The following is a 21,789-nucleotide window of genomic DNA, read 5'->3' as shown; positions in this document are numbered from 1 at the left end:
TATTTTCAATGTTAGCTCTAACTTTAACAGAATTACTTTGATTCATCTTCATCTTTATGACGCGCGCGTGTGTGTGCATGTGTGTGTGCGTGTGCATGTTAGCTTGTGTGTCGCTTTTGTGAACCAAAATGTTGCAAGGAAGCGTTGATAGGGCTCAATCCTAACCCCCCTTTGGGACAATGAAAATAGTCTATGATAGCCACTGAAAACACAACTACAGTATTATTATTATTATTATTAGGCGTGTCTTGTCACTGTCACACAAGTATGAAAGTCATCACAAGTATGGTGGAGTTGCTGCGCATGCAGAATGAAGACGAACCCATCCAAGTAAAACATGGGCCAAAAACGCCATACACACCGACGCACCCTGACCAGCCCCAGGAGGACAACGTAATCACAGCATTTATCTGCTTCAGCTTACACAGAAATTATAGAATTTTTTTTTTCTGACAGATATGATACAATATAGTACAATATAACTTTATTTATATAGTACATTTCACAACAGCTGGAGCCATGAAAAAGCGCATTCCATATGGTGTAATAGAAATTAGCAGGTAATTATTTGGGCCACAGACCTGAGGCAGCGGGAAGGTGCTTAGGGGTGGAGGAGCTCAGAGAGATACGCTGGTGTACGGCCATTTAATGCTTTGAAGACAAACAGAAGTATCTTAAAGCGAACTCTAAAGTGCACTGGGAGCCAGTGAAGAGAAGCCAAGATTGGGGTTATACGATCCGTCTTCTGAGCTCCAGTTAAAAGGCGAGCAGCTGCATTTTGGACCAGTTGAGGGAGTGGCTCACTCCAAAGTAAAATGCACCACGGTAATCTATCCTAGATGTAACAAAGGCATGGATTACTGTTTCTAAATGCTGCTGAGAAAGAAAGGGCTTCACTTTAGCCAGCTGTCTAAGATGAAAGAAGCTGGATCAAACAACAGCTCTGATTTGCTGATCTAATTTAAAATCACTGTCCAGTCTAAAACCCAAGTTTGAGACAGTTGGCTTTAGATGTCAGCGGGTCGAGGTCAACAGAGTCGAAAGTAGAAGGGCCACTGAGACCGAACCCTATAACCTTTGTCTTCGTTTTATTGAAATTCAGAAAATTAAGTGACATCCAGATTTTGATTTCCTCTAGGGAGCGCCAATATGAAGTTATTCGGGAAAAATGTAATCATTTCAAATTTTAAATGTTCAACAATTTAATACGCAATGAGCCATCAGACTGCATGGCTTGGTTGTTGTTTTCATTTTTTTGTCAAAGTGTTGGCACCTCCCATCCAGCGTCTTTTCTCATGTCGAGTTGTGCAGATGAGGCAAGGCGACATCTGCAAAAACGTCTGTGGCTTGGAAGCACACACTTTATGTCAAAAGTTGTCATCATCACTAAATCACCGCTTTTGCAAAATATATATTGGCAGCGTGTCGAATCAAATCAAATTTTAAACATGCAGCACTTTTCAAAAATTCAATTCATGCATTGAAAATGTGACACATACAAAATGTACACAGACACAACACAATTTAAGTGATAGTGTCGGGGAAATGGCAAGGCAATGAGGATCCAGGTGAGGAAGAGAATCTGGAAGCAATGCATGAGAGGATGCCACCACAGAGACCACCCTGACCGGGTAGAGCGGGGTAAACTCCCGATTTGCGGAGCCTCCCCAAGATCCCTGCGTCCGGGGAGTCTTCTGGATGACATCCCGCGGATGGACAAAACACCAATCAGCGTGGAGCATCTCGTGAGGCGATACTGGAGTTAATATATGCATTCAAACATTTGCAACTTAAAAAGATAATGTAAAAATAAAGGACAGGAGAGAAAATAGATTAAAAATAAATAATAAATGGATGCATTAATAAATTGGGGAGTATATAAAATGTAAATACTTTAATGAATAAATAAGAGAACAGAAAAAATATCAAAATTAAACATCAAATTCAGTTCAAAGCTTAACTAAATAGGTGAGTTTTGAGTACTGACTGCAATGTGCTCCTGCTCTCTGACCTTTGTCAATCCTCGAACGGCCTACTTCTGAAGTAAGTGTACATTCGAGATGCTCTTCGTCTTTGGTAATGTTTATCGTGATTACCTCCACGATTGTCTCATGAGACAACACAGTCAGACTGTCAAGACAACCTGATATTCTTGTGTTCCTAAAACTAAACATTTGAAATAGTTCAGTTGTTAGCACTTTTCTGGGAAAATGTTTGGCATATTTGAATGTATTTATTTTATTATTTGTTGTATTTTAATTGTATTCATTTTATTTCTTTGCACATTACTGAATTCCTTGGAGTGGTAATGCGCCGAGATATTTTTAACGGCCATTTTATTTTATTTTATTTTATTTTGAGGTCCAAATAAAATGTATTTCATAAGTAAGCTAAAAACATTAAGGTTAACATTGCCCGCGAATCAAAATGGTATACTCCCCCCGCTCCACAGCCCCTCCCAAATATTTTGAGTTTTCACCAATTTTGTATTGTTGTTTGGTAAAACAACTTCCATTAATTGGTGTCTTTTATAGCCCAAATGAATCAGGACAAGACTCCTTTGTTGATGCCATTCATGGCCCAGGATCTAAAGGGAAAGCAGAACCTATCAAAACACCTGGAGTGAGTACAGTAGCTGTTAAAAAAGCTTATATCATCGACTGTGTGAGATTTGCAGATGACGAGTACAGAATATTATCTCTGTCAAATTTTCCATTCTACAACTGAATCAAATCAAATCCACTCATTAAAAGTAACAATGATCATTGTTGCTTTCCAGGTATTCTTTTGCAGTGGATTCTTGAGTTTTTTAGGCACTGCACTAGATGAAAGTTCTTCTTTTACACCTTCAACCCATGATGATGAAGACAATGTCCTCTTTGAAAAGGAGGTAACAATGTCACAGTAGCACATTTAATATATATTGCTTCAGTTGTTGGGCTCAATATTTTTTGTATAAGTGAACCAGTTTTTTTTTTTTTTTTTTGTCCATGCAAATTAAATCACTGTAGCACTAAAGAAACACTGACGCAGATCTAATGGAGCAGCCACAAATGCAGGATTAAGACAAACTGCAGCACTGATTTATCGGAGCAACAAATACTTTATGTTCACTCTGATTTAGCTTTGTGTGTTTGATTATGCCAGCACAAATTTTGTCTGCGTCTCAAATGACTTCAAACTCAATGCATTTGACAAACCTTTTTTTTTTCCGTCTTCATTTTCTTTAAAGCTCACGAGTGAGTCTTTGGACAGTTCTCCAGCTTCTGACTGTAAGTTTGAGATCAAAGATGAGGAAGAGACTGGGGTAGTAAAGAGGTTTGTAGTTCTTTCAATGCTTTTTTTTATTTTTATGGAAAGTGTCTCATATTCATACAGAAGGTTTATACTGAAGGACTGATTTCAGGCATTATCTATTGTGGGGAATTTTAATTTGGGTGGCAAAGTAAGTTATTTCAACTGTGAGATGCCAGGATCTATGAAGGATGCACATTAAGTCTCAAATAAGGCTACCAATATGGGAAGCTTGTATTCTCTATGCATGGAGAACATGGATGGTTTGCGTGTCATATTCTAAAAAGCCAGGTGTGGGAAGAGGAGGTAGAGGAGCAACGTCTTTGCCGTTGAGCCCTGGATTTAAGAAAAAGTGGAAGCACGATAATATGAAAAACTGTTGTTGCAGCCAGTGCCACCTTGTGCTCCTTCATACCTGACCCTCCGGATCAAACATACATCAAGTCATCAAGCAAATACTGCACAATATTAGCCTGATACTTAAAACAACCAATTTTAAATCTTGATAATGTTCACACTTTTCCCTGCAGCCGGGATGAGTCTGAACGTGGCCGCTTATGCCCAGAAAAACGTGGTACTTCAGGGTCTGAAATAGACAAACAAGTAAAGGAAGTGAACGAAACATTTGGGGTGAGTGCCTTTTTATCACTGACTATCCATTATCTGACTCGATTATCTTCTTGAGTGTAATGGGTGCGCTGGAGCTTATTGCGGCTGACTGCGGGCAGTAGGCGGGTTAAAGGTTGCCAGCCAATCACAGTAATTCTATGAAGAAGTCCTCCAAAGTGATGCAAAAGACACTTGAGCTCAGTTATTATTGCCATGGGTGGCACAACAAGGTATTAGGGTTAGTGGGCAAGAGCCAGATACAATTTTGATTTTTTTCCCTTTATAGACAATGCATAATTTACAAACTGCACATTTATTTACTTGGGTTATCTTTCTGAGATATTAAAAGTGGTAAAAAAGAAACTAAATGAAGAAGGGGGCAAATACTGTAGCTTTTCTCAGCGCTGTGCATATCTTCTTTTGTCAGGATCCCTTTAGAAGTGGATTCTTGAGTATCATGGACACCAGGCAGGATGACAGAGATGAAATTGACCTCATCGCTGAAAAAGAGGTGGGCAATACCAGCAGATAAATAAATAAATTATCTCGGGATGTCTGTTGCAGGGGCTCTTTGCTAATTATGTATAATGATCATTTAATTTCAAAAGACTTGGAATGGAAACATGAGTGAAATCTACACCCATATCGACTTTAGGACTAGATATTGCAACCTGTGTGTCTGTGATTGGTAATCAAGGCTCTGAGACGTAATACCATTCTTAAACTGCTTGAGGCAGTGGTACGTGCTCAACATTCTGCAGATCTTCTGAGAGCTCAATGACAATTACTTTCGTGTTATTGGAGCGTACTGATCTCGCAGCCCGGTTAAAACTTTATGAAGAAAGAAAGTAGGTCTGCTGTGGCATCAATGCCAGAGTTGTGTTCGTTTTATTTGTGTCTTATAGTTTTCGCGAGAGTTTTTTGGACTCTGACAATTCTGTTTCCTTTGACATTCATCCACAGATGGATGTAAAAGAAGGAGAGGCTGAGGAGAGAGACTATTCCAAGAGGTTTGTTTTGTTGTTCTTATAGTGCGTTTGAAAATTGGTGACTTATCAAACATGTGGTTAGATTTAAAAAGAAATTACTTTGAGTATGGAGATGAATAGGACTTAAAGTATACAGTGCCCATATAAAACTCCCAAATCCAATGCCCTTCCCCCACTCATCTTACTTAAACTTCTGCTTGCAGCCAAGTTGAATCGGGGCACAAGCACTCATCCAAACAGAGCCAGAGTAAACGAGTCACTCAGGGTTATGGACACAGCCAAGGCACTGAAGAAGACTCTACCAAAACAGTCAGTGGCTGGTGGTTAAATGATACAGTAAAGCTAAGAAATATTTAAGAATCAGTTTTGCAGACAACTAATGTGTGGCATTTATATTGACCCTAATAGCAGCTCTATAGTTTTACAGTTACGGAGTCATATCTCATCAAATTCATACAATAGTAATATATTTTTTTGTGATGGGAAAATCAAACTTCAAATTTGCTTCATGAACCAGTTTTTGAATTCTTTTTTTCATCCTCTAAATGGCTGGCAAAGATAGCCAAGCCCAAGTTTCCCTATAGCCTTGCAAAAGTTAGTGAAAAGTGTTTTAATCCAAATATTTTTCAAAATGTGCGGTTGATTAAAATGCTGTATATTAAGATAGAAAAAAATATATATTTTTTATTTTTTGTATCCTGATCTAGGATAAGGCATTTAGCTGCCACAGTCATTTGAGCAGGGATGACAAAGAAAAGGATGAGAAGAAGGCTGATGCTGACAGTTCTTCATGGAAAATGCCAGCTAGAGTGGCACAACATGCCAGGTTTTTGTGATAAGAAATTAGACAAAGATCAATTTCAAATCTTTTTCCACAACCCATGTGACCTACAACCTGCACGCACGACTCAAGTGAAAACATTTAATCTTTTAAGTCATTTTTTTGTCTGTATGCACACTTTCCCGCTGTTGTGGAAGCTCCCTGCAGATCATGGCGATCATGTGTTATAGGATGTGACTTCTTCTTGGTTGCAAGTGTGTGCTGGCTCCCATGTAACATGAATCTGATTGGTTAATTCTGACACAGTCACATCCACAGTTATATAAAAGTGCCCACAATTGTGTTACACAATACAACTTTATTTGTATCGCGCATTTCATAACAGTTGCCGCTGTAACAGGAACATTGCGGTTTATTTTTACTCCCCCTCTCATAATTTTTGTTTTCAATTGAGTTGTACAGTTTATAGGTCACAATGATAATACGAGTACTGTATTGAATTTATTTGTTCTATTTTTTTTATGTCAAAAGCTTGGCATTTGAACACGTGTTTTTTTTTTTAAATACTCACTTCACATTAAAATTAATTATAATATCCATTCTAAACTCTACTGAAAATTGTATTGGCTCTTCTTATGTCCTTGCAGCCAAATTTCATTAGGGCAGAAATCCTCTCGTGGAGAAGATCACAAATCCATCAGCCGCACAGGTTCTGGGAGATCGGAAGCCAAAGTAGTCAAGAAGCAAGAGGAGCTCGTCTTATCATCTGAAGCAAGTAGCTGCTAAAGTGTGCCATTTGCACCTGATTGTTATTCAGTCAATCTCAAGAACCAACAATGAAATAAACTGAAACCCAAATTTAATCCTCTACCAAAATCACATCAAGTACAATTGTCATTATCTTTTAGGACAGAACTTCTCATGTGTTTTTGAATGGCACTACACTTTGTACATGTGTGATTCCGTAAACTCTCTTGAGGGTTAAACTTATGGTTAATAGACATTTTGCATTGCCATTTCTTCTCATGCCCTATAGCTATCTGAGGAGTTATTGGACTCTGCCAGCTCTGAAAGTTTTGTGGCAATGGGTGTCAAAGAGAAGAAGGAGACTGAGGCAACCAAGAGGTATGTTCATTTGTTTCTCTTCAGAGAAAAGAGTGACTGAAATTACTTTAATAGTCTTAAAGATCAAAGGCTCATCCATCCATCCATTAGCTGTACTGCTTCTCCTCACAAGGGTCGTGGGTTCCATACAAAAATTTTAGAATATTGTACATGTGAATAAATTCCATCCTATGAATGGAATTGTGCCCAATACAATGTGTAAAAGGGTTACTATACTTGCATAATGCAATTAATTGTACACGCCCCAATTCATGCGTAAAAACTAAATTGTTTTTGATGAACACAGAGCTGATCAAAGGCTTAAGAGAACCGACTAGCAGTGAGGGGTTAAAAACCCGGCGCCTGCGACGGTAGTAGGTTTAACTGCAGCAGAGGAAAACACAACATCAAAGAGCACAGTCATGTGATCAGAAATCAAATTGTCCAACACTTTCAAATTTGAGCTCAATAAACCAAAAGTAAGGACAAAGTCTAACGTATGTCCCTGTTTATGAGTGGGGCCAGACACACATTGGACCAAATTGAAAGAGTCTATAAGTCTAAAGAAGTCCTTTGCCAATCCATTTTCAGGACAGCACACATGAATATTAAAATCCCCCATCAACAGGATGTGATCTTATTTTAGCATAATTTCGGCAAGATTTGAAAAGTCATTCAGAAACTACTTGTTGCATTGAGGAGGTCGGTAAATGACAGCGCAGAGCATTCCTCCACCACGACCTGACGTTCTCGGAGCGTCCAAGTAAGAACATGTAGGCGGTAATACTCACCGGCGCTCGTCCAGTTCTCTGTCAGGCAGAGGAAATCCAACACTTGTGTGTGCTGTGACAGTAAGCATGTTATGCAAGTCAAAGACGGGGAGGATACTGAGAAGAGAGGTTTGCAATGCTTATACTTTTCCGACTATAATTAGAATTGTACTTAAATTTTTTTTTTTCCAAAAACTTTCCTCGTCAATGAATTCCCCTTTTGAAGTTGTCAGTTGAATGCTTTTCTGTTTCTAAAATTATCTGTTGTTGAATTGTCTTATTTTCTCCCTCCCTCCTGCAGCATTGAAGCTCCCGGGCACTCGGGAGCCAAAGCAGAGGATGAGCCAAGTAAAACACCGACGGTGAGTGCTTGTCATTGACAACATGCAGATAATTCATGTAATGAAACATAGTGACCAAACTTGTGAGATAAATTGAGGTATATTCTTGTGTGAAATGTACGGTGGCCGAGAGACGTCACAACAATTGCAAACTCCACAACACAACAACACGGAACCTCGGCACGACTGCAAAAGGCGCACCACAACAACATTGAACTGCAGTGCTATTGCAAAAGCCACAATGGAAGTGACCGAAACTCCAGCAGGATGGGAAAAGACGCAAAGCTGGAATAGTGATGTTTAACCGTAACAATTGTAATGTAAACCTTAATAATAAAGAAAAAAACACACGATATTATCCACGGAATATTAAGAATATTGTAACGAATTGGATGGGAGGTTTGTGCGAGAGAGAAAGAAGCGGATGAATTAGAGAGAGAGAGGGAGATCTGTGTCTACTTATGACTGAACGGGTTGCCCGGAGTTGGCATCTGCTACGGCCTACACTTGCCATGTTCTAACAATAAAAAAGGCGATAACTAAATGAACGTCTGACGTTGTGTCTTTTGAAGATGTTTAACTTTTAATGTTTATTTCTCCAACTTCGCTTAGCAAAAACGCAATTTACCGCTTCAGCCTATGTTATCTTAACATTAACTTATTAGCAACGTCTAATACGTGGCTGCTACGTGACAGCTGTCCTCTCATATGTCATAAATTGAATCGGTCATACACACGGACAAACCACGGGAATATCACAAATAATTTGAAAAATGAATTGAATATTAATTGAATTAAAAAAGTAATTTCTGACATTGCTACAGTGACACAAGATCCAAAAATAAAACAACAACTTTATTTTACTTACTTTTCCTGCTTTGCTTCTTTTTTTGTCTCGTGGGAGTTTCTGTCACTTTCGTTGTGGCTTTTGCCAAAGCACAGTAGTTCAATGTTGTTGTGCTGAGGCTTTTGCCGTCGTGCCGAGGTTCAGTGCTGTGGAGTTAGCAATTGTAGTGACCTTTCTCGGCCACCATAGCAATGGGCACCAGGCAGTAAAAAACTGTTTGTGTCTGTGTTCATACTTGTAACATAGGACTCAGCAGTGGCCATCAGGGATGGAGATCCAGCAGAGGTCACTGAGCTTGATGTCCAGTCTGAGGACCAGAGTTCTGAATCACCACAGCAGGAGGTAGCCTCTAAGCAGTGGCTGCCATATTTTGAGAGGCCATCTTTGTAATAGCATGGGTCTGCCAGCACATCTCATAATCTCACAGGGTCTTGCTTTTGAAATGACTCAAAAAGCTAACTGTCAATTATTTTGTTCTTGCTGTGTTTTTAAGATTTCAGAAAGGGTTTTGGACACCAGTGATTCCGTTTTTGAGACAGAGACTAGTACTAAGAGGTTTGTTCTTCTAAACTCATTCATAAAAACAACTTTTCTTGTTCGTGTTCTTGGTTTTGTAAGAACAAGTTTCGCCTCGTATCTGAGCCAGCTTCATCATCCGTCAATTTATCTATCCATTATCCATGCCGCTTAGCCTCACTTGGGTCGCAGGTGTGCTGGAGGTGTCTACGGGCAGTAGGCGGGGTACACCCTAAACTGGTTGCCAGTCAATTGCAGGGCACACAAAGATGAACAACCATCCGCGCTCACACTCATACCTAGGGAGAATTTAGAGTGTTCAATAAACCTACCACACATGTTTTTGGAATGTGGGAGGAAACCGGAGTACCCGGAGGAAACCCACGCAGGCACAGGGAGAACATGCAAACTCCACACAGGAATGCCGGAGCCTGGAATCGAACCCTGCGATTATGATGTCCACATTGGAGACATTACAATGCAATACAACTTCATTTACATAGCCAACAGGGGCTTCCATGTTGGGTTTTATAGAAAAGACCTACTTCACTGACCAAAACTTAGTTTTTGATTAACACCACCCACAGGAAAACAAACTGGGCAACATCAGAGTGAAAGAGCAACGGATGGACACACTCAAAATTTGTGCTTACCCCTACTGTTCAAGTGCATCGAGGAACAGAAGAAACAAGGATTGCATTTCCACACCAATGCTCCGGCTGCGAATGAGTGAACTGATGATGAAGCCTGTTCAGATGAACAGTCGTGTTTCAAATAAATGACATGGAAAATATTACCATGGTAAATCAAATTAACAGCGAAAATGAAATACATTTTCTGAGATTCGTTCTCTCTGACTTCTTACTTACTCTTTTGACTTATTGCACGTGCTCATTCCTCCACTTAGCCAAGACGAGTCGGCTAACGACTCCTCTGTTGAAGACGGTGACATGGTGGCTCGGGAGAGTGAGAACATCCAGCGCAGTCACTCTGATGGACGCTCCCAAGCCAAACACAAAGAAGAGAGGGCAGAAGCGTTTCCCACACCAACTGCGGTGAGGGGATGAAGTGTCTCATTATTGATTATTGTCTTGTCATCTTTTTGGTGGATATTGCAAACTGAAACTTGTCAGGCAATCCAAATAAGAGAAATTTTCCAAAAGATGCTGTATGTTAAGAAAGTAAATAATTTATATGGTTCAACACTAATGCAAATTTTTAACCAGATTTTACAAAAATGTTCCCCGAAAGGCCATTTTTTCCAATACAATAAATAAAAAAATTAAAAATTCTGTCGAACCCTTCATCCAATTTTACAATAATTGGTGCTTTTCACACAGGCTAAAGTTACCATTCCAACCAGACTCGTTTTGACAATGTAATGTTTGGGAAATATAGTCAGATTTGCATTGCAAGAGCTGTTGAGTTAATTTAAATTTTATTTATTATTATTTTATTGTGTTTATTTATTTAATTTGTACTTTTTGAAATGATGTTTTTGCATGACTCCAACCGCGAGGTGGTCATCAGAAATTTGGGGAAAATATCTGACATTTCCCTCAGCTGGTGTATTTCCGGGCCAGTCCTGGTCATAATGGCCGCCAGCACGTGACCAGCACACCAACCGCCCCCCAGCATAAATGATTACGTTTCAGCGAATGAGATTGACTGCAGTTGAAGCCTGATTATGTCTTGACTTTTTTTTTCCTGCCCAAAAGCTATTGGCAAACTTTCCTGACTCGGATGATTCTGTTTCCTGCACTGACGGTCAGACAGAGACGGATCAGGATACCAAGAGGTTTGTTCCTTTATTTACTTTTAAATGTTGGTCATGGAAAGTTGTGACTTTGTGAGGTTATATCTGAACATTTCACAGATTTTGGTGGAAAAAAAAAACTAAGTTCAATTACTCTGTTCATTTCCCTGTGAACATCTCATACCAACTTTAGTGGCCAGAACCAAAAGAATGGGTGATTTTTGCAAATGATTTGGTGCAGTACAACTGTGAAAGTCAGCAAAATGTATAAACAGTCAAATCAAATGTCTATAGTACAATTTTAGGATGTGAATGCACATAAAGCTACATAGACAGATAAAACAGTGTCTTTTAACACGGCAACAACTTTGCGAATTAAAACAGAACAGACCCAAGACAAAAAAAAAATCGGGATTTATTTAGCGTATTTTCCGAACTATCGAGCGCCCCTACAGACAAAAGAAAAATCCACAGAAAAGCCGCACCATTGTATTAGCCGCACGGTTCAAAATCTAGGAAAAAAGTAGTGGCTTATTTCTCCAAGTGCATATCACGGTACGAAAAATTCAAGCTTTAAAACCTTAACTCCCAAGATTCTTTCTCAACTTTTCCAAGTGAAGGCCTTCTCAAGAACTGAGAAATGTGTTCATTTTCTCAATATTGCACAAATTATTTAAAATTATTCGGCCATACCACGATAGCAGACATCAAGTGCGTGATGAATGACAATACGATACAATACATTTAAATTCATATAGCGCTTCTCAACAGCTATAGATCTAACAAAGTGCTTTATAGAACATGTAACATAAAATTACAATAATGCTACAGAACACAAAATCACAGCCATGCAAACATCTGAATGGGTTGCTTACAAACACATTTTCTGAAATCAATAGTTCAGGAAAGAACACAACTGCATGGGTAATTTCACACTTGTTGGATGGGCAAGCACCAGAGACGTAACTGTTTGTGTACAAGCTATTAAACTAACAATAGTCCAACATTCGCACTTTGAATTAAATAATAAATTCATTGCATACTGTTTCTACTCCTCCTTTCTTTAGCCAAGATGACTCAAGACATGATGCTGTTGGGAGCTCTGAAGGTGAACCGAATGAGAAAAAAGAGGCGCCTGTCAAAAAAACTGAAGTGAGTTGCTGTTAAAAATACTAATAGTTTCAAATACTCTGCTAATAATAGTCTTGACAATTTGATGTTGACATAGAAATGAATATGTATGCAGGGGAATCTACAAGTACATATCAAGATAAACATTAGAAAAACATTTTTATCATAATGCACAAAATGTGACCTTTGAATTGATGCAGAGTGGTTTTATTATTCTCATCACTGATGTGCTGATTTTGGTCAAGGTTGTGACCTCTCATTCTCATGCCTGGGACTTTTCTGACTGTAGAAAACGCAACTCCACATAGGAAATTCTTAGCGCTAACCCCAAATGCACCGGGCAGCTTTTTCTCAAAAAACACAAAACCTAAAATGTAAAATGTGCCTAAGAGTCTAACAAGGTGCATATTTTTGAATCACCTTGATAACAGGTTGAAAAGGAGCTGTTATTGAGGGAAGTGAAAAAGCATGGCTACCAGGAGAAGCTGAGACAGGATGAAGAAGCGGAAGAACAGTTGGGGAGTGAAAAGGATGAGCTAAAGAGAAAAGAAAAAATGCACAAGAGAAGACTACTGTCTGAGGAGAAAATGGGCAGAGAGGCAGAGGAGCAGCAGCAGCAACTAATGAGGGAAAAGCAAAAGAGAATCATTTTATCTGAGAAGCTGACAGACGAAGAGGCTGAGCGCCTTGTGAGGGACAAGCAAAAGAGAATATTACTGTATAAGGAGAAACTAAGGAAAGAGGAAGCGGAAGAGGCAAGGCAATTGATGAGGGAGAAAGAGGAAAAAATACAGCTCTGTCAGGAATTTTTGAGAAAGAAGGAAGAAGAGGAGATGGAGCTGTTGGAAAGGGAGTTGGAGGCAAAAATCCATATGTACAAGGAGAAACTCTGTATGGGTGTGGATCGATCACAAAGGCAAAGAGAGTTGAGTACAATCTTTTGCCAAGAGGAGTTGATGAGAGAGGAAGAGGGGCCAGTGGAGCAGTTAAAGAGGGAAAAGGAGATGGTATTGTGTCACCACCCGGAACAGTTGAGCAAAGTGGAGAAGAAGGAAATGGAGCAATTGAAGAATGAGAAGGAGAAACGAATTTGCAGACAAAAGGAGGCGATAAGGAGAGAGGAAGAGAAGGAGGCCCTGCAGTTAATGAGGAACAAGGAGACAAGACTACGGCTTCGCAAGGAAGCGCTGAGAAAGAAGGAAGAGGTGGAGATGGAGCTATTAGAAATTGAGATGACGCCAAGGAAACACGTTTCGGATTTCGATCGAATGAAGAGTGAAAAAAAGTTAAGTACACACTTCTGCCATGAGAAGCCAATGATAAACAAGGAGGAGGAAACAAAGCAGTTAAAATTAAAAAAGGAGATTAAAATGCACCCCCGCCAGGAGGAAGAGAACGTACATCAGTTGAGGCATGATCAGGAGAAATGGATTTGTGGACAAAAGGAGGAGCTGATAAAAAAGGAAAAGGAGGAGGTTGCGCGACTGAAGAGGGAGAAAGAGATAAGAATCTGTCGACAAAAGGTAGAGCTGAGGAGAGAGGAAGAGGAAGAAATGGAGCAATTGAAGCGTGCCAAGGAAATGAGACTTCATGCTCGCCGAGATGAACTGAGAAAAGGGGAGGAGGAGGAAGAGGAATGTTTGAAGAGGGAAGTGGACATGAAAAAATATGTCGTCCAGGAGGAGTTTAAGAGAGTTCAAAGGGAGGCAGAGAAGTTAGTGAGGGAAAACCAGAGGAGAATGCAATTCTGCCTGGAGGTGCTCAGGAAAGAGGAAGAGGTGGAAGCAGAACAGTTGAAGAGGGACAAGGAGATGAGAATGTGCCAACAAAAGGAGGCGCTGATGAGAGAGGAAGATGAGGAGATAGCACAATTCAAGAAGGAGACTGAGAAAAGAATCCGTCGCTGCCACGAAGAGCTGAGAAGAGAGGAAGAAGAGAAAGCAAAGAAATTGAGACGGGATAAGGAGATTAGAATGCGCCTCCACCAGGAGGCGCTCCAGAAAGAGGAAGAGGAGGAGGCCAAGATATTGAAGAGAGAGAAGGATGGTAGATTGTATGCAAGCCAGAAACAACAGTTGAGAGAAAAGGAGGAGGAGGAGGAAAAGTTGAAAACGTGCATTGAAACCAGCAAACGTCTTCTTGAAGAGGAGCTTCGCAGGGAGGAAGAAGAGGCCGAGCAACTGAAAAGGAAAAGGGCGTTGAAAACAAATGTACGTCAACAAGAGAAACTCAAAAGACACGAAGAGGAAGAAGAGCAAGGAAGGATGCAGCTGCACCGCGAGGAACTGATGAGAGAAGAAGAGGAGAATGAGCAGTTGCCGAGGGAAAGGGATTTGAAAAAATCTCAATTAGTGGAGCAACTTAACAGAGAAGAGGAGGAGGAGATAGCATGGCTAAGGAGGGGCAAAGAGATGAGAATCAGGCTTTATCAGGAAGGGCTGAGGAGAGAGTTAGAGGATGAGGTGGAATCTTTTAAGAGACAACAAATGGCAAGAATGTGCCTTCACCAGGAGGTGCTGCGAAGAGAAGAGGAAAAAGAAGTGGACCGGTTACAGAGAGAAAGACAGACGAGAATGTGTGCCAGCCAAGAAGAACAGAGAAGAAAAGATGGAAATGAGGTGGAGAAATTAAGCAGGGAAAATACAAAGAGAACACATCACCTCCCAAAGGGACTACAGGAAGAGGAAAGGGATCAATTGAAAAGGCAAACTGCCTCGACAAGAAATCTTCAGTTTAGCAGTGAGGGAAAGGAGGCAGAATGGTTAAAGGGGCAGAGGCAGATCCACTTGGAGGAGATGCTGAAGGCAAAGCAATTCAATAGAGAGAAGTCAAAAACATGGCCACGCAGGAAAGATCACAGCACAAAGAAAGAAGCCAAAGGGCTGTTTATGAATGAATTTGAGACACAAACAACGCTCCGTAAAGATGAACTGAGAAGTGATGATGAAGAGATAGAGCGCTTGAAGAGGGAGAACTGGAGACTGTCGCTCCATCAGGAGGACCTTAGAAGAGCGGATGAGGCAGAGAAATTGAAGAGAGAGATGGCAAAACTAAGGCTTCGCCAGAAAGCGCGTAGCGCAGAAGAAGAAGCAGAGGGGGAGTTTAGGAGCGAAATGAAGAAAAAAAAGTTGCTTCATGAAGAGGAACCGAAAAGTGAGCATGAGAAGTCCTTGAAGAGGGAGAGGAGACTGTCGTTCTGCCAGGAGGCGCCATGGAGAGACGAGACAGAGAAATTGAAAGAAAAGACGAAGAGAACACATCAACTCCTGCCGGGATTGCAGGAAGAGGAAATGGATCGATTGAAAAGGCAAACTGCCATGACAAAAAATCTTCAGTTTGGCAGTGAGGGAAAGGAGGCAGAGTTGTCGAAGGGGCAGAGGCAGCTCCACTTGGAGGAGCTGATGTTCAAAGAAGATATGTCAAAGCAATTTAAAAGAGATAAATCAAAAACATGGCCTCGCAGGAAAGATCACAGCACAAACAAAGACGTGAGAGGGATTTTTAGGAGGGAAATGGATACACAAACAATGAACAATGATGAGAAACTGCAAAGTGACCATGAGGAGGTAGAGTATAAGGAGAAAATGAGAATACTATTCCTCCAGGAGGAGCTCAGGGGAGAACAGGATGAGGCAGAAAAATCACAGAGAGATATGTCACAATCATGGCTAAGTCAGGAGTCGAGCACAGAAGAAGAAGCGGAAGGGCAGTTGCCAAGGCTCATGGGGGCAAATACAACGCACTATGGGGGGGAACTAAGAAGTGAAGATGAAAAAATGGGGTTTTTGAAGGGGCAGATGAGAATGTCACTCAGCCAGGAGGAGATCAGGAAAGAAGAGGATAAGGTTAAAAACTTTGAAAGAGAAAAGACAAACACATGGCCTCGCAGGAAGGAGCACAGCACAAGGGGGCAAGCGAAAGGGCAGTTTATGAGGGAAATGGAGACCCACAGACTTCTCAATGAAAGGGGACTGAAAAATGAGGATGATGAGATAGAGTGCTTGAAGAGGGAGAAGATCATAAAGTTGCTCCACCAGGCTGAGCTGAGTCGAAAAGAGGATGAGGCAGAAAAATTGAAGCGAGCGAAGACAAAACCGTGGCTCAACCAGAAGGAGCATCAAACAGAGGAAAAGGCAAAAGGGCAATTCATAAAGGAACGGGACACACAAATATCGATCCTCAAAGATAAACTAAGAATTGATGACGAGCGGTTAAAGAGGCGGAGGCAGTGGCAGCAGCACCTGGAGGACCTAATAAGGGAAGAGAATAAGGCAATGCAATATAATAGAGAGAAGGCGAATTCGTGGCCTCGCAGGAAGGAGCACAGCACAAAGAAAGAAGCCAAAGGGCTGTTTATGAGGGAAATTGAGAGCAGAGGAGGAGAGGAACTAAGAAGGGAAGATGAGAAAGTAGGGTTCTTGAAGCGAGGGATGAAAATGCCGCTCTGCCAGGAGGAGCTGATAAGAAAAGTGGATAAGTCAGGGGAATTTAAGAGAGAGAAGGCAAAATCCTGGCCTTGCAGGAAGGGGCACAGCATAAAGGAAGAAGCGAAAGGGCTGTTTATGCTCCGTGAAGATGAACAGAGAAGTGAAGATGAGGAGGTCGAGTACCTGAAGATTGGGAGGAGGAGAATGTCGCTCAGTGAGGAGGAGTTGAGGGGAGAAGAGGATGAGGCGGAACATTTGGAGAGGAGGAAGACAAAATCATGGCTTTGCCAGGAAGGGCAGAGCACCGAGGAGGAGCTAAAAGGGATATTTATAAGGGAAATGGAGACACAAACGATGCACTATGAAGATGAACTGAGGGATGATGAAGAGGAGATATGGTGTTCCTCGGGCGATGAGGAAAATGAAATACGTCTCCAACAGGCGCTATGGAGAAAAGATGATGAAGAAGAGGAAAAGGTGGATTTTTTAAAAAGACAAAAGCCTAGTAGAATTGTCCTTGTTAACGAAGAGCTGAAGAGAGAGGAAGAAGAGGAAGTGGAGCAGTTACAAAGAGAACGGGACACAAGAATGCGCAAGTATGAAGAGAAGCTCAGAAGAGATGAGGAAATTGAAGCAGACCATTTAAAGAGAGCAAAGGAGAAGAGAATACGTCTCCTCCAGGAACAACTGAAGGTCGAGGAAGAGAAGGAGGCAGAGAGGTTAAAAAGGGACAAGGAGAAGCGAATGCGTCTCCTCCATGAGGAGATGCAGAAAGAGGAAGAGGATGAACGATTGAAGTGGGAAAATGAGAGAAGAACATGGCTCCACCAGGAGGAACCGAAAAGTCATGAAGAGGACGAGCAATTTAAGAGGGTTGACGGCAAAAGAAGGAGTCTCTACCTAGACGACCTGAGGAAGGAGGAAAAGGAGACAGAGCGTTTCAAGCGGGACAAGGAGAAGAGAGTACAGTTTTACCAGGAAGACCGAAGGAGAGAGGAAACGGCTCAGGTGGAACAATTAAAGAAGGAAAAAGACCAGAGAATCGGTTATGTCCAAGAGATTCCAAGGGGACAAGTGGAGGGTCAGGTTCATGGGGAGAAGGAAAATCGAACACGTCACAGCCAGGAAATATTGAAGAAAGCGGAGGATGACGCGGTTGAGCGTTTCAAGAGGGACAAGGAGAAGAGAGTACAGTTTTACCAGGAAGACCGAAGGAGAGAGGAAACGGCTCAGGTGGAACAATTAAGGAAGGAAAAAGACCAGAGAATCGGTTATGTCCAAGAGATTCCAAGGAGACAAGTGGAGGGTCAGGTTCATGGGGAGAAGGAAAATAGAACACGTCACACCCAGGAAATATTGAAGAAAGCGGAGGATGACGCGGTTGAGCAGTTCAAAAGGGAGACGGAGAAGAGAGTGCATTGCTGTCAGGAGGAATTGAAGCGCGAGGGAGATGAGGAAGAACAACAGTTAAAGATGGAAAAGGAAAAAAGAATGGGTCGTCTCCAGGATGAGCTCAAGAGAGAAACAGAGGATTTGATTGACAAATTGCAGACTGAGAAGCAGAAGAGAATGCGTCTCCGACAAATAGAGCTGTGGGGAGAAGCGGAGGAGAGAAAACTGAAGACTGAGTACAAGGAAAGGCTGAGGTAGGATTTACGCATTTTACTTCTATTCATCAACGTAATATATATATATATATATATATATATATATATATATATATATATATAAAATGCTGGTTTACATTATGATCTTTTGGGTTTAAAGTTTTTTTGTTTTTTTTTCAGACAAATATGAACGCCATAACGCTATTACGATGTTTAACATTCAAACTCAAGCATCAAATTAATATTGTCTCTTATCATCTCCTGAGGGCTTTACGGCAATATCTCCTGGTCAAGCGGAGGGATGAGAAGACCCTGTTGACCAAAATGTTTGAGCCGAAGGAGAAATTAACTGAATCTGCACGGAAGGACAGGGATGAGGAGCAATTTCAACTTAGGTTTGACACACAATTTCACACAAACATAAAAGAGTCCAATGGGACAGTCGCTGAACCGGTGAGAAAATTGATGACCATTCTCAGGGTGTTTTGATCAGTGTTGGACAAATCACTCCTAAAACGTTCTGTATTTTCACAACCATAAGGCACACTAAAAAGTCCCAACTTTTCTCCCAATGGACAAAGGAAAATGCTTGGGAAAATGCTTAGTTTTAGTTTTGTTTTTATTAGTTTTAGTTTTTGTAATATGGTCTGTTTTTCTGGGGTGATTTTTTTTAAAGATAAGTATTACTCATTAATAACTCGAAAAAGATAACATTTGAAAATTTTATGAACTTATGCTAAATAACCATACACAAATAAAACATAAAAGTTCACTTAAACTTATGGGCAATAAGTCCATGAAAGGTTCAGTGTATTCATGCTGCTTCTAAAGTCAAAATGCAGATGAAACTCACGACATACTGTAAATGTTGCTAAACTTAGTGGTTATAGTCTATGCACCCTCCGGCCTTATTCATAAAAATTGTCGGCCCCCAACCCCGCCTCCCCCCAAAAAAAAGCATCCGTGCATGACGCCGCCGTGGCGTCTCTCCTGTCGATAGTCCCACATAGCTTTGGATTTTGTCACTGGTCTTCCCCTGTCGTTGGTAACTCTGTCAATCTCACAGTGGTAGACAGATTTTCCAAGATGCTCCACTTCATCGGATTTCCTAAATTACCTTGAGCCTTGAAGAATGCTGATATTCTGGTTAAGGACAATTTCAGCCTCCATAGCATCCCCAGCGGCTTGTTCTCGGACAACTGAGTCTTGGAGCGGTTCGGCCTGCTCTCTCAGCCATTTTTTAAATAAACGTTTGAGCCGAGAGATCACATGGGTGCTATTGTGTTTTTGACTCCCTGATGAAGTGCTAGAAATGGCCTGGCAAGCTACCGGTAGTTTGCTAGTGACAAGTTAGAGATGTACGGAGGCTATTTTCTGTATTATGGTTGTTCACATAATGCATATTTATTGATAAAATTAAAATACAGGGCTGGTGTGTGTGTGTACATGCTTGGTTTAAGGCAGGACCGTGAAGCTGCCATAAGAGCACTTTGCCTCGCAATTGAAGAAGAACGGGAAACTGAACACGATATGCTGAAGGCTCAAAGGAAGCAATTCTTTGAGCGCATTAAGGCGGAGTCAGAAGAGGAGCTGCAGACACTGAGAGCAAAACTACAGGAAGGCAGGGCAGAGAACCTGAAGTTTTCAACACCAGAGGTAGCTGAATCAATGTAGTCTACTTATCATTGAAATAGTATGAAAATGTACACTAGAGTAAGCCAAGCCGTATCTATTTCCTGAGTGAAAATATATCTCAGCAGGCTCGAGAGAAGAGTTTTGATCCGGGCTTATCCCCCACTTTTCACCCAATGAATGGGACAGGTAATATTGTTCTCATTACACAGTTATTGTTGACTCCGCACAATAATAAGTATAAAAAGTACTGTATTATTTTTCATATCCATAGCTCCAGAGTCCAATCACGAGATATTTGGTACTTTCAGACCATCACCTCACACCACCCATTTCTCAGCCTACACTCCAACTCTCGCAGCTCCTCGTCCCACGAACACCACACCGACCTACACAGCTACGCATCCCTCATTGAGTACTCCGGAGTCACTGTACTGTCATGCAAGATCAGTAGTGCCTGTGGACCCATTCATCACCACATCCTTGAGAGAAACCTACCTAGCAAGTCCCCCTGTTGGGTACTGTGATCAGCTGAGCTTAAATAAATTCAATGAGATCACGGTTTATCGCTTCCAAAGACAAAATGCAAAATGGACTCCTCCGCACATGTGAATACATTTTATCGGCCATAAATATATAGTTGATGCAGTGTATAGAAACAAAACTCTTTGTTCCTGAAGAAGATCAGTCCCATGAGGCCATAAATACTAAATTGTTTCTCCTGAAGCAGAGAGTAAAGAACGAGTTGGAAATTTTTGCACAATATTTTTTTCCAGTAAGTCAAAGGTCCATTTCTCAAAGCCAGTCAGGTCAAATGTGATATAAAATAAATATTTGAATAATACAAAACATGATCCCTGTCATAAATCCAGCATGTGTGTAGGTGTGCGTGTGTGTGCGTGCCTTTCGAAGAATATCCAATTTCAGATTAACGTACAACTTTCTGCATGTTCGTATTCTTAAAGACAACCTATATCACTTCTGGTAGCAATTGATGTGCCTAATTATATCACCTAAAACCAGGCGTGGACAAACTACAGCCCGGGGGCCAATTGCGGCCCGTTGAACGTTTTAATCTGGCCCGCCGAATTTGAAAAAAATTAAATGAATAAACCTTGTTAATGTTTTATTTTCTAAATACTGTGGTTTTTTTAAAGACATATATATTGTTGTAATGCTTTTCTTCACTTTTATTTAAAATTAAATGTATTTGTTTTTTCTCCGATAAGGTGAGGTTACAAAAACACTCCATCCATCTGCTCCTGGTCCGGCCCCTCTGTCAAATTTTAGAACCCATTGTGGCCCACCAATAAAAAGGTTTGCGCACCCCTGCCTAAAATATTCAAATAACCTTCTAGTGCAGCAAGTACTCATTTTGACATTGACGCACACAGCCAAATGAAATGCATAATTCGGTACACACCAAGGTTATTTTAGTTTTAAACTAGTGAAATAAAATAACTAAAATTTACACAAATATTTTCATGAAAATAAAACCAAAAATAAAATGTTTTAAAGGAAATACATTGAGAGGTAACTGAAACTACTGAAATTACTACTAAAAAAATAAATTTGAAGATCTATTTCAGTATTTTTTCTTTAAACAAAAAGTAAAACTCGTATCAAACAAAATTATGAACAAATTGCTTTTTAGTAAATCAATTATATACCCAATTTCTGCATTAAATTGGAAAATACAAATAACCCAAATACGATTTTGAACTTTTAATTCTTATACATTAAAATGGTTTTCGATTGTAATTGTAACCATAATCATTGGAAAAAAACAACAACAAAAAACATCATTCCCTGCGTGTGAAGAGATTCGAATCTAATCTAATGATTCAATTTTGACCAAACGAGAGGAGTAACTGAACGTACTAACAACTAACGTGGAGTGATTTTCGGAGCAAACCTTGCGTTTTACATCGCGGCATCGCACTTCAAAGGGATATTTCATGACAAACCTACCTTTGTGACGGTGC

General features: G+C 40.7%; 1 protein-coding gene across 1 annotated transcript; it reads left to right on the top strand.

Annotated features, from left to right (window-relative positions):
• Positions 1 to 1,556: 1,556 nt before the first annotated feature.
• LOC148333758 (uncharacterized) lies at positions 1,557 to 20,715 on the top strand. The gene is made up of 20 exons (XM_088299864.1): positions 1,557 to 1,745; positions 2,780 to 2,890; positions 3,233 to 3,318; positions 3,825 to 3,924; positions 4,331 to 4,414; positions 4,512 to 4,591; positions 4,809 to 4,913; positions 5,096 to 5,228; positions 6,710 to 6,798; positions 7,849 to 7,909; positions 8,982 to 9,077; positions 9,229 to 9,290; positions 10,159 to 10,306; positions 10,970 to 11,049; positions 12,075 to 12,159; positions 12,570 to 18,211; positions 18,439 to 18,567; positions 19,633 to 19,828; positions 19,930 to 19,993; positions 20,079 to 20,715. The coding sequence occupies exons 1-20, from the start codon at positions 1,557 to 1,559 to the stop codon at positions 20,414 to 20,416; spliced, it is 7,878 nt and encodes a 2,625-aa protein (XP_088155990.1). The 3' UTR covers positions 20,417 to 20,715.
• The last annotated feature ends 1,074 nt before the right edge of the window (positions 20,716 to 21,789 follow it).

This window comes from Idiotropiscis lumnitzeri, chromosome 7 (assembly GCF_059441095.1).
Source record: "Idiotropiscis lumnitzeri isolate Australia: NSW breed Sydney's pygmy pipehorse chromosome 7, RoL_Ilum_1.0, whole genome shotgun sequence".
Lineage (NCBI taxonomy): Eukaryota > Metazoa > Chordata > Actinopteri > Syngnathiformes > Syngnathidae > Idiotropiscis > Idiotropiscis lumnitzeri.
The sequence above is the reverse complement of the archived record's forward strand: the minus strand, read 5'-3'. Positions and strand labels throughout refer to the sequence as shown.

Coding starts and splice junctions, on each gene's coding strand:
- LOC148333758 (XM_088299864.1), top strand. CDS start 1,557: ATGAGGATCCAGGTGAGGAAGAGAATCTGGAAGCAATGCATGAGAGGA. Junction 2,891..3,232: donor ATGTCCTCTTTGAAAAGGAG/GTAACAATGTCA, acceptor TTTTCTTTAAAG/CTCACGAGTGAGTCTTTGGA. Junction 18,212..18,438: donor GAGTACAAGGAAAGGCTGAG/GTAGGATTTACG, acceptor TCATCTCCTGAG/GGCTTTACGGCAATATCTCC.